The sequence below is a fragment of the Podarcis cretensis genome (genome assembly GCF_951804945.1).
Source record: "Podarcis cretensis genome assembly, chromosome: 12".
Taxonomy (NCBI): Eukaryota; Metazoa; Chordata; class Lepidosauria; order Squamata; family Lacertidae; genus Podarcis; species Podarcis cretensis.
In genome coordinates this window covers 9,460,288-9,476,583 of record NC_137181.1, presented here as the reverse complement: position 1 = coordinate 9,476,583, position 16,296 = coordinate 9,460,288, and the positions used below count along the sequence as shown (strand labels likewise).

At 47.0% G+C, this 16,296-nt stretch overlaps 2 protein-coding genes across 2 annotated transcripts in view; both read left to right on the top strand.

The window, feature by feature from the left end:
• Nucleotides 1-16,296, top strand: part of XIRP1 (xin actin binding repeat containing 1) — a 282,674-nt gene that overhangs the window by 14,531 nt on the left and 251,847 nt on the right. The gene's annotated exons all lie outside the window — the stretch shown is intronic.
• Nucleotides 7,572-14,453, top strand: LOC307227189 (uncharacterized protein). Its single transcript, XM_079996430.1, has 2 exons — nucleotides 7,572-8,020; nucleotides 9,982-14,453. Exons 1-2 carry the CDS (start codon nucleotides 7,953-7,955, stop codon nucleotides 13,133-13,135), a joined length of 3,222 nt encoding a protein of 1,073 aa, XP_079852556.1. The 5' UTR covers nucleotides 7,572-7,952; the 3' UTR covers nucleotides 13,136-14,453.

The window sequence follows — 16,296 nt, the reverse complement described above, 5'->3', positions numbered from 1 at the left end:
GCGTGGCATAAAGCCCTCAAAATGGTATACAGGGTGAAAACAGAATAAAACAGAAGCACAAGCTCTAAGGACATCAAAATCAATTCCATGAACTTAAAAATATATATAAATCATCCATACAAACCCGAAAAAGGAGATTCATTATCATAGAATCATAGAATCATAGAGTTGGAAGAGACCACAAGGGCCATCAAGTCCAACCCCCTGCCAAGCAGGAAACACCATCAGAGCACTCCTGACATATGGTTGTCAAGCCTCTGCTTAAAGACCTCCAAAGGAGACTCCACCATGCTCCTTGGCAGCAAATTCCACTGTCGAACGGCTCTTACTGTCAGGAAGTTCTTCCTAATGTTTAGGTGGAATCTTCTTTCTCGTAGTTTGGAACCATTGCTCCGTGTCCGCTTCTCTGGAGCAGCAGAAAACAACTTTTCTCCCTCCTCTATGTGACATCCTTTTATATATTTGAACATGGCTATCATATCACCCCTTAACCTCCTCTTCTCCAGGCTAAACATGCCCAGCTCCCTTAGCCGTTCCTCATAAGGCATTGTTTCCAGGCCTTTGACCATTTTGGTTGCCCTCCTCTGGACACGTTCCAGTTTGTCAGTGTCCTTCTTGACACTGGAGATTCTGACCAAACACCAGGAATAACTTTCTGACAGTAAGAGCCATTTGACAATGGAACAGAATCTCCATCCATGGAGGTTTTTAAGCAAAGGTTTGGATGGCCATCTCTCACAGATGCTTTAGCTGAGATTCCTGCATTTCACGGCGTTGGACTAGATGACCCTCAAAGGCCCTTCCAACTCTTAAGATTCTATGACTTCCGGCTCCCTGTCCTGCAGCTACATATAATATTCATTCCTTAAAACCCAACCATTCCATCTTCTATAAACCTGCATTATTCCAATATTCAAACCCAGATATTACCAGTTCATTTTCTGTTTCACTCAAAAAGTCCATAAGAAATTTCCATTCCTTAACAAATGTCAGTAATGATTTTTTCCCCCCTGTCTCTAATCAAGCTTCGCCATCTCAGCCAGATCCAATCATTTCATCAGCCATTCTTCTATAGCAGGGGTCCGCAAACTTTTTCAGCAGAGAGCTGGTCCACCGTCCCTCAGACCATGTGGGGAGCCGGACTATATTTTGGAGGGGGGGGGGAATGAACAAATTCCTATGCCCCACAAATAACCCAGAGGTGCATTTTAAATAAAAGGACACATTCTACTCATGTAAAAACACACTGATTCCTGGACCGTCCACAGGCCAGATTGAGAAGGCAATTGGGCCGGATCTGGTCCCCGGTCCTTACGTTGCCTACCCCTGTTCTATAAAAGGTAAAGGTAAAGGGACCCCTGACCATTTGGTCCAGTTGTGACCGACTCTGGGGTTGCGGCGCTCATCTCATTTTATTGGCTGAGGGAGCCGGCGTACAGCTTCCGGGTCATGTGCCCAGCATGACTAAGCTGCTTCTGGCAAACCAGGGCAGTGCACGGAAACGCCGTTTACCTTCCCGCCAGAGTGGTACCTATCTATCTACTTGCACTTTGACGTGCTTTCGAACTGCTAGGTTGGCAGGAGCAGGGACCGAGCAATGGGAGCTCACCCCGTCGTGGGGATTCGAACCGCCGACCTTCTGATCAGCAAGTCCTAGGCTCTGTGGTTTAACCCACAGCGCCACCTGCATCCCTCCCTGTTCTATAGCTATGATGAAGTTCTTATGACTTTCTGGGCATAAGCAAAACCACCTTGTTCCTTCTTTTCAAGGGTTCCTGCCAGATTTCCAGAGCCAGTGGCGTGTGATGGTTAGCAGGTCAAACTAGACCAGGGTTCAAATCACCACTCATTCATGGAAGGCCTTAGGCTAGTCACTATCACTCTCAGCCTGGCCTACCTCACAGGGTTAGCGTGAAGATAAGAAATGGGGAGGAGGGAGAAATTGAAACACAGAAAATAAGAACTTTATTTAACTTCTATATATATTATATATATAAAAGTTTCTTTCGCCTTCTAAAGTCAAGCAATCACTCGATGAAAAGTGCACATCATGGAGTGTTTATTTGTGCAGAGAGCTTCCAAGGTGTTCGGGGCCAGCCGATTGTTCTGGCTGCTGCGGATTAAAATTCTGGATCCAAAGGAAATTGGCTGACTCTTCATCTCTCCTGAACGCCGCCAACAATGACCTCATCGTTTGTGTCACAGGCATGTCCTAATGCCCCCGGGAAGCTGTTTATAGCACGTGAAATAATAGCAGATGTGTTATCCTTTTCGCAAAGTCAGTCTCATCCAGGAAACTGAGGCACCTCGTCTCAGATTACTCCAGCTCCACAACATGCCTCCAGTTTGTGGCTCTTGTGGAGCAAGAAATGAAATTGCTCAAAATGCAAATCCAGACCAAAGAAAGGGCAGGAAAAAACACTCTTGCCATCTCGCTTTTCAGCAAGCTTTCACACTGCGGAATTTAAGCATTGCATTGCAAAATTTGGAGGATACAAATTCAATTGCCGGCTCACAATTAGTCATTGTGGAAATGTTGCCTTTCTCCAACCATTCTAGAATATCATTTCAAAAAGCAAATCATATTATGGGGTGTTCATGTTAATCCTCTAAAGTAGGGGTGGGAGGAATCGCTCTAAATAGCCAGATTAGGGAGTCCAGCTCTGCGTGGCACTCTCAGTTCTGCCAACTCTGCAAATCTGTGCTCACTTTCAGAAACCTGCTCATCGCACATTCGTCCTGGTTTGTTTGTTGCGAGGTTAGACAACTCTCAGCGCCCTTAACAAAATACAGTTCCCAGGACTCTGTGAGAGGAGCTGTGACTGTTTAAAATGGTTTGATACTGCTTTAGGTGTTTATTGCAGATAGGCCCATAATATTACGTCAAGCAAACGTTATCCCACACTTCCCAGTGGATTTTCTATTTACAGTTGTACCTTGGAAGTCGAACAGAATCCGTTCCGGAAGTCCATTCGACTTCCAAAATGATCGGAAACCAAAGCGCAGCTTCTGGTTGGCTGCAGGAAGCTCCTGCGGCCAATCGGAAGCCACACTGGACATTCGGCTTCCGAAAATTCTCCGAAAACCGGAACACTCACTTCCGGGTTTCGATCACTCGGGAGCTGATTTGTTCAGGAGCCAAAGTGTTCGAGATCCAAAGTACGACTGTATTGCAAAAAGTCAAATTTGGAGGGAGAAGGGAGAAGGAATGTTCCGCAAGACCAAATCGGTTTCAATTGCTCAGCTTGAATTTGCCTGTATGCAAATGCATCTCTCCTAAAAACAATAAAAGCTTGGCGCTTTGCCTTTGGGGAAGTTCAGTGGTGGAACATCTGCGTTGCATGATGCAGAAGGTCCCAGGTTAAAATCCTGCCCAAAACCCTGAAGAGGTGCTGCCAGTGTGAGCAGGCAGCACTGGGTTAGATGGACCAATGGTCTGACTCAGTATAAAGCAGATCCCTATGTTCCTATGGAGGGACGCAGGTGGTGCTGTGGGTTAAACCACAGAGTCTAGGACTTGCCGATCAGAATGTTGGTGGTTCGAATCCCCCCGACGGGGTGAGCTCCCGTTGCTCGGTCCCTGCTCCTGCCCACCTAGCAGTTTGAAAGCACGTCAAAGTGCAAGTAGATAAACAGGTACCGCTCCGGTGGGAAGGTAAACGGTATTTCCATGCGCTGCTCTGGTTCGCCAGAAGCGGCTTAGTCATGCTGGCCACATGACCCGGAAGCTGTACACCGGCTCCCTTGGCCAATAAAGTGAGATGAGCACTGCAACTCCAGAGTCGGTCACGACTGGACCTAATGTTCAGGGGTCTCTTTACCTTTACCTTTATGTTCCTATGGCAGCACTCCTTGCCTGCTGCAGCTGCTGCTACAGCCTCCCAGACTACCCAAGATAATTTCCCAGCAAGAGAGATGATGGGGCATCGTAAGCATCAGTTCTCATGGACATTAAAACAGTTTGGTCCAGCCTTCCTCAACCCGGTGCCCTTCGAATATTCCTGGGCTCCAACTTCCCATCATACTTGGCTGTGTGGGGTAGGAGAATCCATCAATTTCCATTTTTCTTGGCTTCTCGTTTTTCCAATCTTAGTTCTGAGTACAAATGCTTACGATTGCCGTGTAAGACTGCACAGTCTTGACCCAGTTAGCTGAGAGTAGGCTCCATTGAATACAATGGGACTTACTTCTGAGTAGACGAGTGTAAAGCTCCATTTACAATAAAGGAATAAACACTCCACACATTTCCTAAGAAATGGCTGGCTGCAGAAACGTTGCAATGAAAGAATTTGAAGTGGATTGGTGACATTTTACATCAAAATTGTAGGTAGGCCTTTGTGTGCCAGCTTTACCATTTCCTACATATATTATTAATTATTATTATTATTAATTTATTATTAATAATAATAATAATAATAATAATAATAATATACTGCCCTATACCCGGAGATCTCAGGGTGGTTCACAGAACAAAATCAAACCACAGAACCACAAAATACACAATCAAAATAAAAACAACTCAATAACACACACACCACGGGGGAAAAACACATTTTAAAAGGGCATAGGTGAAGGTATTTTATTTTCAGTATAGACAGGACTCTGTTTTTGCACCTACACATGCAGACACACACACACACACACCACTTTTAAATTGCTCTCCGAGACGTGGAGGAAAAAGGAAAACTGGGACATTCCAGGATCAAAACAGAAACCAGGATGGCTTCTGTAATTCTCAGACTGTCCCTGGAAAATCGTGACACTTGGAGAACATGCTGTAGCTGCTGTCTCTGGCTTAGTCATCAACCTGCACGCCTGTGGTACCCAAGAAAGTCTTATCCCATGAGTGCTGCCTCATCAAGAGCAAACCATGGCCAAACTAGTTATTTAGACAGAGCCAGTTTTCTCGAGAGGAGGGTGGGTGGGTTGGTTGCCATAATCTTCATTCCCACCCTGACCCCACCCTCAACCGCACTGCATCACACATCAGAAGTGTGTTACATTAAGCACACACCCTGAAAATTCCCGCGTTTCGACGGATGCCATTAATGCACCCATTTTGAACAAATGAGAGGCGCAAAGAGCTTCCCTCTGCGAGCAAGTAGCTAATGTAGGTTCCTTTCCCCCCATTGGATGGGATGAGTTGATCATTTGGGGTGCTCAAACCACGGCGTGATTCTGTCTCTTTCTCTGCCCTTTGAGATGTGTAAGCCCTATATACCCGAAGGAGCGTCTCCACCCCCCATCCTTCTGCCTGGACACTGAGGTCCAGCTCCGAGGGCCTTCTGGCAGTTCCCTCCCTGCAAGAAGTGAGGTTACAGGGAACCAGGCAGAGGGCCTTCTCGGTGGTGGCACCCGCCCTGTGGAATGCCCTCCCATCAGTTGTCAAGGAAATAAACAACTACCTGACTTTTAGAAGACATCTGAAGGCAGCCCAGTTTAGGGAATTTTTTAATGTTTGATGTTTTATCATGTTTTTAAAATTATGTTGGGAGCCACCCAGAGTGGCTGGGGAAATCCAGCCAGATGGATGGGGTATAAATTGTCGGACCTTGCATTCGACAGAGCTCCTCGAGTCCTCTGAAGTGATTAACAACCTGAGCCTTTGATGAGTCTCCAGGCATATGTTCCCTCATTACACAGAGTATCCAGCATGCAGGGAAGGATGAGAAATATGAGCTACATTGCAAAGAGTTTTATTTCTAACTACGCAGACAGAAAAGAAACATCCTCTCTCTGCGAGAACAGAGAGACAACAGAAAAACAAAGGAACAAGAAACCAGTAACATCACATCCGTCTCCTGTCTTCCGTGAGACTTCCACAACAGCCTGGAATCTCTGGAATGCAAAACAGAGTCTTGTGACTCCAAGCACTGCACAATGGCATAAACAGAAACCAACATAAATAAATATATTATTATTGTTGTTGTTGTTGTTATTATTAAGCGTTATGCCACTCCCATTGCAGCCATTTTGTGTCAGGCGCCCACAGCACTTTGTCACCTCTGGGCCCAAGAGGTTGGAGGCCTCTGCAGTGTAAGAAGCTCTCTCACTCTTCAAAACACACAGAGAGAATGAGTGTGAACAGGAATGCGAGGGGGGAAACACATGCAGGAATAAAAGGCAAAGCAATGCCCACCATTGCAGCTCCAGAAGCCAGCCTAGGAGTTGGGGCAGAGGAAATCCCAGGACCCCATTGCTACCAGTCAGAAGAGGAAAGCGATATTTGCAGTTTACGGGCGACTTCTGCAAAGCGAGTGTGTCTGTGTGGGTGTATTTTATAAAAGCAGTCTATCTACTGCAGATAAAACCATCGTCTAAAATGCAGTAGCGCATTGAAAAGTCACTACAGCCTGACAGACCTAGACCCTGCCTTCAAGAGGCCCCAGGAGGCCCCAAAGAGAGGAGAGGCACTTGTAGGATTTTCCTGCCTCAGCTGCCAAAATAAATGGGCTGGACATAGGGATGGGTGAACCAGTCTGTTTTGGTTTCTCTCCGTTTCTCATTTTTCCAATCTTAAGTTCAATTTTCCACGGCAGTTCATGATTGCTATTATTTTTAAATCCTCACGAAAATCCATCAGCCTTTTAGTGCCCGTAATCCTAATACACACATTTTTTATAAAGCATGTTTTACCAAACACAATGCAGTTTTCTTTAGTACGCTCACTGATTTATGCATTTTTCTGCACGCTTTACCTCAGCGTGTGCATTTTCGCACACGTTACGTGGCTGGAGAACTGCGCTGCAAAAACCGGGGAAGGGCAGATTTCGAAGGACAGCTGTGTTTCGGTTCACATAATGTTCTCAAAGTGAGAATTTGGGGATTTAATTTCTCCCCCACCCCCTGTAGGGGTGCAAATATCCAGAGTGTGGGGGTCAGGTGGGATTGCTATGAGGAATTATAAAATATGCATCAAGCCATTGTGTCTGCAATGAAAGCATGGCGTTGACTGGGTTCAATTCATTGACATTAATTTCTGATCAAATCCCACAAGCCTCTGCATCTCTGGCCATTTTCTCTACTGTTCATTTTCTACGCCCGACAGGTACGTGTAAGCATTCTAAAACACAGGCCAGTTACTTCATCAGGCATCATCAGTACATAAAGATAGTAGGTTACTTTGATATAGTTTGTTAATCTTAGGGCCAGTAAATAGTTTCACATGTAGGTGATAAAGATGCCTAATCTTTCCTTGCCATCATTTCTCTCCTGTTTATTGCTGAATGCATTCCTCCTTTTTAGTCCTGTTTTATTTACCCCAGAAGTATGCATGCTTAAATTAGCTTTTGTAGTTTAACTTTGTCCCCACGTGGGGTTTTTTGAAACGCTCAGAGGAAATCTGATTGGTTCTTACGAACACTGTGTAAAAAGTTCTTTTGTGAATAAAACGACCTGGGCCAGGGGGTGGAGAGACAGATTATTATACGCACTCCTCCCAGAATCTTGCTGGTCAAGCCTCTGTGTGTATTTTATTAATCAGAGTCCAATCCTTCCTTGCTTTGGGAAAGCTACACACCCCAGCTGGATAGAGGGGGGTTGCCCTGTCCCTGGTTTAGAGCCTTCTTGGGAGTGTGGGAGTTCCTGCTAAGGCACAACTGCTCAACATCCTCCACTCTTGCCTTCAGGAGAGGGAGAAGAGAAACCTTCCTATTTGGGGCAGAAGTTCTGGTTTTAAGCTGAGAATTGCTCATTGAACGCAAATATTTAAACCATGTGAACCGCCCAAATAAATTTTTGTTACAGAACAAATCCAAAGATTTCACACCACCAGAATCACCTTTTCTGTCCCATTCCTCCCCATAAGAACCACCTTGTTGGACGGACATCACAGGCCAACAAAAGCACGACAAAGATATTGAATGCACTAGCTAGCTGATGCTTTGTAATTTCAGGCTGGAGTGAAGGAAGTGTGCGCATCATGTTCCAAGCCTGTCTACACAGCGGAGCGCATGGCAATCCAGAACGTTCCTCTGCACCACGCATGTTTCTGCTGTAAGCACTGCGGAAGGAAGCTGAGGTGAGACATGAGACTTGAGTGAGAAAACCACGGGGTTACAGGTCATACTCAGAGAATGCAAAGATGTATCAGGCCAAGGACCCATCTAGCCCAACTTCCTGTTCCAACCAGATGCCCATTATGGGAAGCCTAGAACCTGAGTCCAACCAGATACCCATTATGGGAAGCCTAGAACCTGAGTCCAACCAGATACCCATTATGGGAAGCCTAGAACCTGAGTCCAACCAGATACCCATTATGGGAAGCCTAGAACCTGAGTCCAACCAGATACCCATTATGGGAAGCCTAGAACCTGAGTCCAACCAGATGCCCATTATGGGAAGCCTAGAACCTGAGTCCAACCAGATACCCATTATGGGAAGCCTAGAACCTGAGTCCAACCAGATGCCCATTATGGGAAGCCTAGAACCTGAGTCCAACCAGATACCCATTATGGGAAGCCTAGAACCTGAGTGCCACTTATGATTCTCAGCACCTGGCATCCAGATATGTTAGGAGTGTTAGGAGAGGGGTAGTACTTCTGGTGGGGGGCATGTCATGTTCCTTCTGGGGTAGCTTGTCCACCTTTGGTCCCCACTCAGCTCTCACCATGTGGCTCCTAGAAGCTGTCCACACAAGACAGTGGCCACACCCTGGGAATGGCTTTGACTGGTCAACTAAACCAGGTGAGGGTAGCTGATGGGACTGAAACCCTCAGTGAGTTGGGCATGCAAAGACAGGCTCCAGTGGATTGAGCATACGAGACCAATAGTGGGTCCATCGGCCAAGAAGGGGGTTTCTGCATGTGCTGTAGAGGGAAGTGAGAGGCTCATCCACCTGAGAAGGGAGCCCATCTAGGAGAAGGAAATATCTGATCCTAAACCTCTACTGCCTTGTGGGATATCTTTGGGAGAACAAAAGGCTCAGGAGTAAAACCTTGTCAAATCCAGCGTGGAGTCCCTAAGGCCTTGCATGCCTCCTTCTGGCAACTCCTGCAGCCAAGCTGGTGCCAAACGTCTTGCTCTGCTTTCCTTTGGACCACATCAGCCAGGCCAAGAAGGGGATCTTGTAATCTGGGCGGCCCAGGACCTCCAGACCCACTGCCCAGGCTTGCACCCCAGGGAGGTCACTTGGATGCTGCAAACGCAGCCATTTGATTTCACCCCCGGAGGTGTACTCTATTTTCTTTTGAGACAAAAGGATGCCAATAGCAACTGCCATTACTGCTGGTACCCACCAATAGCACATGTGTCCAAATTTATTTCAAAGCTTAAAGTAAAGGTAAAGGGATCCCTGACCATTAGGTCCAGTTGTGACCCACTCTGGGGTTGTGGCGTCCATCTTGCTTTCAGGCTGAGGGAGCCGGCGTTTGTCTGCAGACAGCTTCCGGGTCATGTGGCCAGCATGACTAAGCCGCTTCTGGCGAACCAGAGCAGTGCACGGAAATGCCATTTACCTTCCTGCCAGAGTGGTACCTATTTATCTACATGTACTTTGACATGCTTTCAAACTGCTAGGTTGGCAGAAGCACCCCGTCACAGGGATTTGAACCACCGACCTTCTGATCGGCAAGTCCTAGGCTCTGTAGTTTAACCCACAGCACCACCCGCGTCCCATTTCAAAGCTTAGATGCGTCTAAATTTATTTCAAAGCTATTCAAGTCACTACCCAGCATAGCTGCAGCAGCAGGGCAGGAGATGTGCCTTTTCCCTTCTTCTGGTGACCCCACTGTTTCACCCCTTCCCCATTGTCCCTCAGATTGTAGCTCATTTATTTTGCCCCACTGAACTTAATGGGGGCTATGGATAATTGAGGCAGCTCTGATCTGCATAGCCCCACCCCTTCATCTGCATGGCCCAACCCCCTTCATCTGCATATCACCACTTGGCTTGTTCTTGTGTGATGCAGTGGAACTCTGGGAAATGATGGGTGTTTCTGCATATGCAACAACCGTAACCATTTCCCTTCTGTATGTCTTGCAGCTTAGCCAACTATGCCACCTTCCAGGGCACATTTTATTGCAAATCTCATCACCAGCTGCTTGCTGGGGTTAAAAAGAGGAGCCAAGAGGAAAACGCCGGCGTCTGTCAAAGAGATCAGCAGCTGCAGATAGCCGTGCAGCCAAGTCCAGGACTGGGGTCCAAGAATAGAAATAATCGCCCAGGAAAGCTCCTCGCCAGAGAAAAAATGCAACCGCCGTTTTCTGGTTTGTACTCTCAGGCTAAGCTGAGACCGCCTAGGCAAGCCAGGCAAGAGAACAAGCCCAGAACTAGCTGGCCCCCTTTAAAGGAAGCAGCTGGAAAAGAAATAGGTCGAAAATATGGCAGCCCTGGACCATTGCAAGATGCTGTATTGATTCTGCAATGCCGGAGTGGAGCAGATGGGAGCCGCCGCGAGGCCCCGGGAGGCAAATCGATAGCAGAAAGTGCTCGGGCGGAAAAGAAGCAAAGCCAATTACCCAGAGTCCCATTTCCAAAGCACGGTTCGCACTGGATTAAAACAGCAGGTGGGAGCGGAGACTTGAGAGTATCAGGGAAGAGACAGTTGTTCACGGGTGAAAGCATCCCAGGAGCTCAGGGAAGGAAGAACGGACTCAGCATAGCAGAAAGGGCTGTGATGTTCCAAGGCAACCCGCTCAAAATGAAGAGGAGCGTTCCTGTAGTTTCACCTTTAACATCAACCCCTCTGGAGTCTCCTTCTTTTGGTTCACTGCCCTCCCGTTCAGAAGCACTCAGAACTAGCAAAGCAACTTGTTTTGCCGCTTCAGGAGTTACTGTAGCTGATGCTTCTAGTCTTGCAAAAGATTCTCTCAAGGACAAGAGGCTTAGTAGTGGATCTTCCTCCAGAACAGGTGCATCCGATGAAAGACGTGCAGAGCAGATTTTGCTAAGAGCTGAGCTCCTTCCTAAAGCCAGGGTTCCACTGCCTGCTTTGGCACCAGCAGACAGCAGACAGAAGCTTCCAGAAGCCAGCAAAGGTAACGTGTCAATCACTTTGGCATGCGAAGAGGCTGGACAGCTGAGTCACATCAGCGCTAAACCAACAGAGGCCCACAAGCCCTCCCAGGCGAAGGCTGAATCCTCAGTATATCTACCTGAGCACAAAGGTGAGCAAAGCAATGATGAGGAGATGTTGGGTTCTTCTCTTGATTCAGTGGAGACACGCCTGGTGGCTGACCAGGTAAGTGAACATTCATGGGAAGTCAGGGTTGAGTTCCCTGAGAAAGAAATGCTAGCGGTGGTAGACCCAGCAAGTTTGCAAAGGCCAGAAAACCAACTTTATCCTGAAACCCACAACAGCAAGGAGGCAGAGAGTAGAAGGGAGAAAGAAATGGAGGCAGGAGGAGATCTAGACAGCACTGAGACACAAAATGGCATTCTTCAAGAGGTCTCCCAAAATAGCAAACCTGAGGAAAGAGCCACCACTTCAGATGAGGAAGCAGAAATAGAAGGTCCTTCAGCGTCCAGCTCACAAGCAGAAGACACTCAAAAAATGAGTGTTCCGCAAAGAAATAACCCACAAGACTCCACTTTGACTTCCAACACAGCACCATTCACTCGCGAAAACCTGGAACCAAGTGACCTACTTGCAGAAATAGCCAACACAAATGGAGAGATACCAGGAAAGTCTAGCAGTGACAATAATATCCAGCTTGAGGAAGAAACTTTCAGAAGGACCATCCTTCAGGCTTCCAAGCTTCAGGTCAAAGACCAAGAAACATTCAGCTCCTGTGAGGTCCCACATCTGACTGAAAAGCAAGTGATGGGAAGCACAAAGGTGGCTATGAAACCTCGGAGCGAAGATCGCTCAGGTGCACAGGCCATCTGCAGTAAGGAGACCACCAAGGAGTCTGCTAGAAAGCAAAAGGAAAGGAACCCTTTGGCTCGACTTTTTGCTTCCAAAACTCAAGGCAGAGCATGTAAGCAGGAAGAACCAGCAGTGACTAAGAAAGCACTTAAGACTCAATCTGCCTTGGCCACGCTGTTCGGATATTCTTTGGAGAAAGACAAGACCCCAAAGGCATTAGCAAAACCCACAACGAAAACCAGCAGTGAAGAAGGATTATCACTTGTGTGTTTCTCAAACTTACCAAAGCTTGGCACCTCCAAGGAAAGTGAGACCTCAGGTTTTATTCAAGCAAAAGGTTCAGAAGCAGGCCTTCAGGATCCAGAGGAGAATTATGGAAGCCACACAAGGGATGGGCAGAGAGAATGTTCTCCATCCTTGGACAGTGCCAAAGCCTTCAGTGGTGATGCGCTTCCTACAGAGCTGAGCACAGATATTTCAAGTAGCATTGAAGTGGTGTCTGGAATGAAGGGTCTTGAAGTTCCCAAACAATCCAATTTGCAAATGGAAACAGTGCTCTCGGACCACAACAAGTCCTCACTATTGTCCAGCTTTCAGGATTCTCTGGCAACTCCTACAGAGAACCCGTTGCCATGTTCCACGAGCTCCTTGATGGAAACAAAGACAGAAATCACCTCTAGAGGTGATCCCTATGATAAAGATCTACAAAACTTCCCTAACCAAGCTGCCATGGATGCTCAGTATTTAGAAATAAAGGCTGAAAATGTTTCTTTATTGGGCCCTTCGAGAGAAGACAAGGCTCAGTGTGACTATCAAGTTCCTGACATGCTTCTATTTTCTATGGGGGTAGACAGATCAGCAAGCATGGATGGAAGTGGCCTGAAGTCCAGCTCTCTTGATCTGGACACCGGGAGCATGAAAGTAAAAAATGATACTTGCTCTGGTTTAAGCGCTTCAGAAAACATCTCAGAGGTGAACAACCTGCACCAGTTTTCAGAATCTGAGCCCATTAGAGCAATCACTCTTAATAACAACAACACTCCAGGAACTGGAAATTCTGAGATGTTTCAGAACCCACAATCCTGCCTTGAGCTGAGTGAAGATGTTCTCCTCGGACTTGGACTCCATGTTGAAAAAGCCACTGCTGATGGTTATTCCACTGGAAAAGTGGACGTTCCGCCATTGCTTGGATCTCTCCAGCATATTCCAGAGCTCCTTAGAGATACCATTCAGCGTAACACTGAAGGAAGTGCAGCTGCAACAGAACAATCCCTAGAAGAGATGATGTCAGCAGAGAAGAGTGATGGGCCATCAGGAAGCCTTCTGTAATGCAACTTGAAATGCAGTGTGTTCTACTCACAAGGCAAGGTTATGGGGGCAAAGTCCTAGTCCTAGAGGTGGGTCAGTGGCTTAGGGCAGCAACCAGCAAAGTACCCTCTCTGGGGTGCTAACTGGCTTGACTGCCCATAATTTCCGAGGTTAGGGACTGGCAACCCAAGAGAGCCCCCCCTCCGAGGTCAAAGGTGCAATCCAATGACCTTTGGCCTACAACTCCCATCAGCCCCTGCCAGCCTGACCAAAGGTGAGAGAATATGGGAGTCAGGAGTTCAACGGGTGGAAGAAGGCTGGGTTTTTTTACACTTCACAGCTCTGTGACTCTAGGAAACCGTTAAAGAACACATTATCTGATTCACTCCACGTTCTCCTTCCCCTCTACTCCACCACCTCCGTTCAATCAGCCCCAAACTCACAAACAACCAATTTAGTGCGTTCCCAATTGTCTCCCCTCCTGCTCTGGAAAGAAAAAAAACCCTTAATGAGCATCACTCTGCAAAAAGGAAATTGCTCTCTCCAACCCCGGAGGGAGGTGAAAAATTCGTTTCCTCCTCTTTCCCTGTTCTTAAAATAACTCATTGCAAGATAGGAGGTCTGAGGATTAATTAGATTTCCCTTTGCCTGGGATTGAATCCTAAGGAATTAGTAACACCACCAGGCAGTCAAAAACATGCTTAGCATCTGTTTTTGGGTACCACGTTAGCCGTCCATTTTTTTCAAAGTAAAGGAATAGCATTTTCTGCTCCCTTTTTCTTAAGACTGAGGAATTTTCATTTGGGGGGAACCACACCTGGAGTGTCGTTGTGTCAGCAAAGCAACGACCTATTTTTTCCTTACAAAGGAAACGCTTCGCCAATGCATGGAGTATGGCTTGCTTAAGGATTTGTGGATGTTTGGAATATCATTCGGACTGATGTTGCATTGACTGAGAAAATTTGTATCTCCCTGACCTCCCTGCTTGATGGCAATAAAGACAAGAAATACGTAAAAATGTGTTTGATGCTAGGGGAAAAACCCACACAAGTTAAATGCTTGCACAGCCATTAAAGGAGTACATGCGCCATCCCGCAGGCAGGCAGAGTTCAGCATTTTACCTTTCCCATTCACTTCAATGGAGGGGCTCCATTCAAGACTCTTGAACTGGAAAGGCTCCAACTTGGCTCTCACTTCGCAGGCAACGGTTCCAGGAGAGCAGAATCAGAATCGCACATTTCAACTGAGAAGACCTTTTGCATCATCCTTCCCATTCAGTGGGATCAACATTGCTGCTACTTCACCTCCTCTAGGACAGGGGTCAGCAACCTTTTTCAGCAGGGGGGCCGGTCCACCGTCCCTCAGACCATGTGGTGGGCCGGATTATATTTTGGGGAAAAAATAAAATGAACAAATTCCTATGCCCCACAAATAACCCAGAGACGCATTTTAAATAAAAGCACACATTCTACTCATGTAAAAACACGCTGATTCCATTTAGAAGGCGATTGGGCCGAATCCGGCCTCCGGGCCTTAGGTTGCCTAAGCCTGTTCTATAGCTATGATGAATTTCTTACGACTTTCTGGGCATAAGCAAAACCACCTTGATCCTTCTTTTCAAGGGCTGCTGCCAGATTTCCAGAGCCAGTGGCGTGTGATGGTTAGAAGGTCAAACTAGACCAGGGTTCAAATCACCACTCATTCATGGAAGGCCTTAGGCTAGTCACTATCACGCTCAGCCTGGCCTACCTCACAGGGTTAGCGTGAAGATAAGAAATGGGGAGGAGGGAGAAACTGAAACACAGAACATCAGAAAATAAGAACTTTATTTAACACACACACACACACACACACACACACACACACATATATTCTTTCACCTTCTAAATTCAAGCAATCACTCGATGAAAAGTGCACATCATGGAGTGTTTATTTGTGCAGAGAGCTTCCAAGGCGTTCGGGGCCAGCCAATTGTTTTGGCTGCTGAGGATTAAAATTCTGGATCCAAAGTAAACTTTGCTGACTCTTCATCTCTCCTGAACGCCGCCAACAGTGACCTCATCGTTTGTGTCATAGGCGCGTCCTAATGCCCCAGACTTTAGGTTGCCTACCCCTGCACTAGAACATCCACATCTTTGGTCTCATAGTTGATTGTTCTTATTTGAAATAGATGGCCGCCTAAGGTTGCCACTGTCTTTTACTGGCCCTGCTCCTGCGCCTTTATCCGAAGCCTGGGACAGAGAAATGGAGCAAGCTACTCTTTCAGGAGTACAGATAAGTCTCAGGGAAAGCTTCCCCTGATAAATTTCTGTGCGCTAGGTTGAAGCCGCATGCGGTTAAAGTCACAGGAGCAAAGCCAGCCCTCCTAAGATCAGCCATTAAGCCCCTTCACAGTAAAATCAACAGGATGGTGGGTGGAATTGTTGTTTTCTTCTTAAATCGCCTCTCTTGGCAGAAAGCCCATCAGCAATTTGATTGCCCCTTTGGACTCCGAAGTTTATCATTCCTCTGTTAGCAAGTTGTGCATTAACTTCAGAGCCATGAGCATAAATAAGGACACAGAGTGTCGGTACAATTGCCTGTGCAGCTTGTGAAGGCAGCATGAAGACCATCCATATTGCTTTTGCCACATTTATGTCTTACAGGTAAGGTAAAGGTAAAGGGACCCCTGACCATTAGGTCCAGTCGTGGCCGACACTGGGGTTGCGGCGCTCATCTCGCTTTATTGGCCGAGGGAGCCAGCGTATAGCTTCTGGGTCATGTGGCCAGCATGACAAAGCCGCTTCTGGCGAACCAGAGCAGCGCACGGAAACGCCGTTTACCTTCCCGCCGGAGCGGTACCTATTTATCTACTTGCACTTTGACGTGCTTTCGAACTGCTAGGTTGGCAGGAGCAGGGACTGAGCAACGGGAGCTCACCCCGTTGTGTGGATTCGAACCGCCAACCTTCTGATCAGCAAACCCAAGGCTCTGTGGTTTAACCCACAGCGCCTCCCACGTCCCTTTTACGAATGCACAAAGCTGCCTTATCACTGCTTCCGTGCCAGATGATGGGCACGTCTACCAGCCCAGTAATGTCTATAGAATCGGACAAACCACACCTCTCTAGAGTTTCAGGGGCTCTCTCCCAGAACTGCAGCAAAACTTTATTTTTATTTTTTTTAAATAACCTGAAGGTTGAA

Coding starts and splice junctions, on each gene's coding strand:
- LOC307227189 (XM_079996430.1), top strand. CDS start 7,953: ATGGCAATCCAGAACGTTCCTCTGCACCACGCATGTTTCTGCTGTAAG. Junction 8,021..9,981: donor CACTGCGGAAGGAAGCTGAG/GTGAGACATGAG, acceptor TATGTCTTGCAG/CTTAGCCAACTATGCCACCT.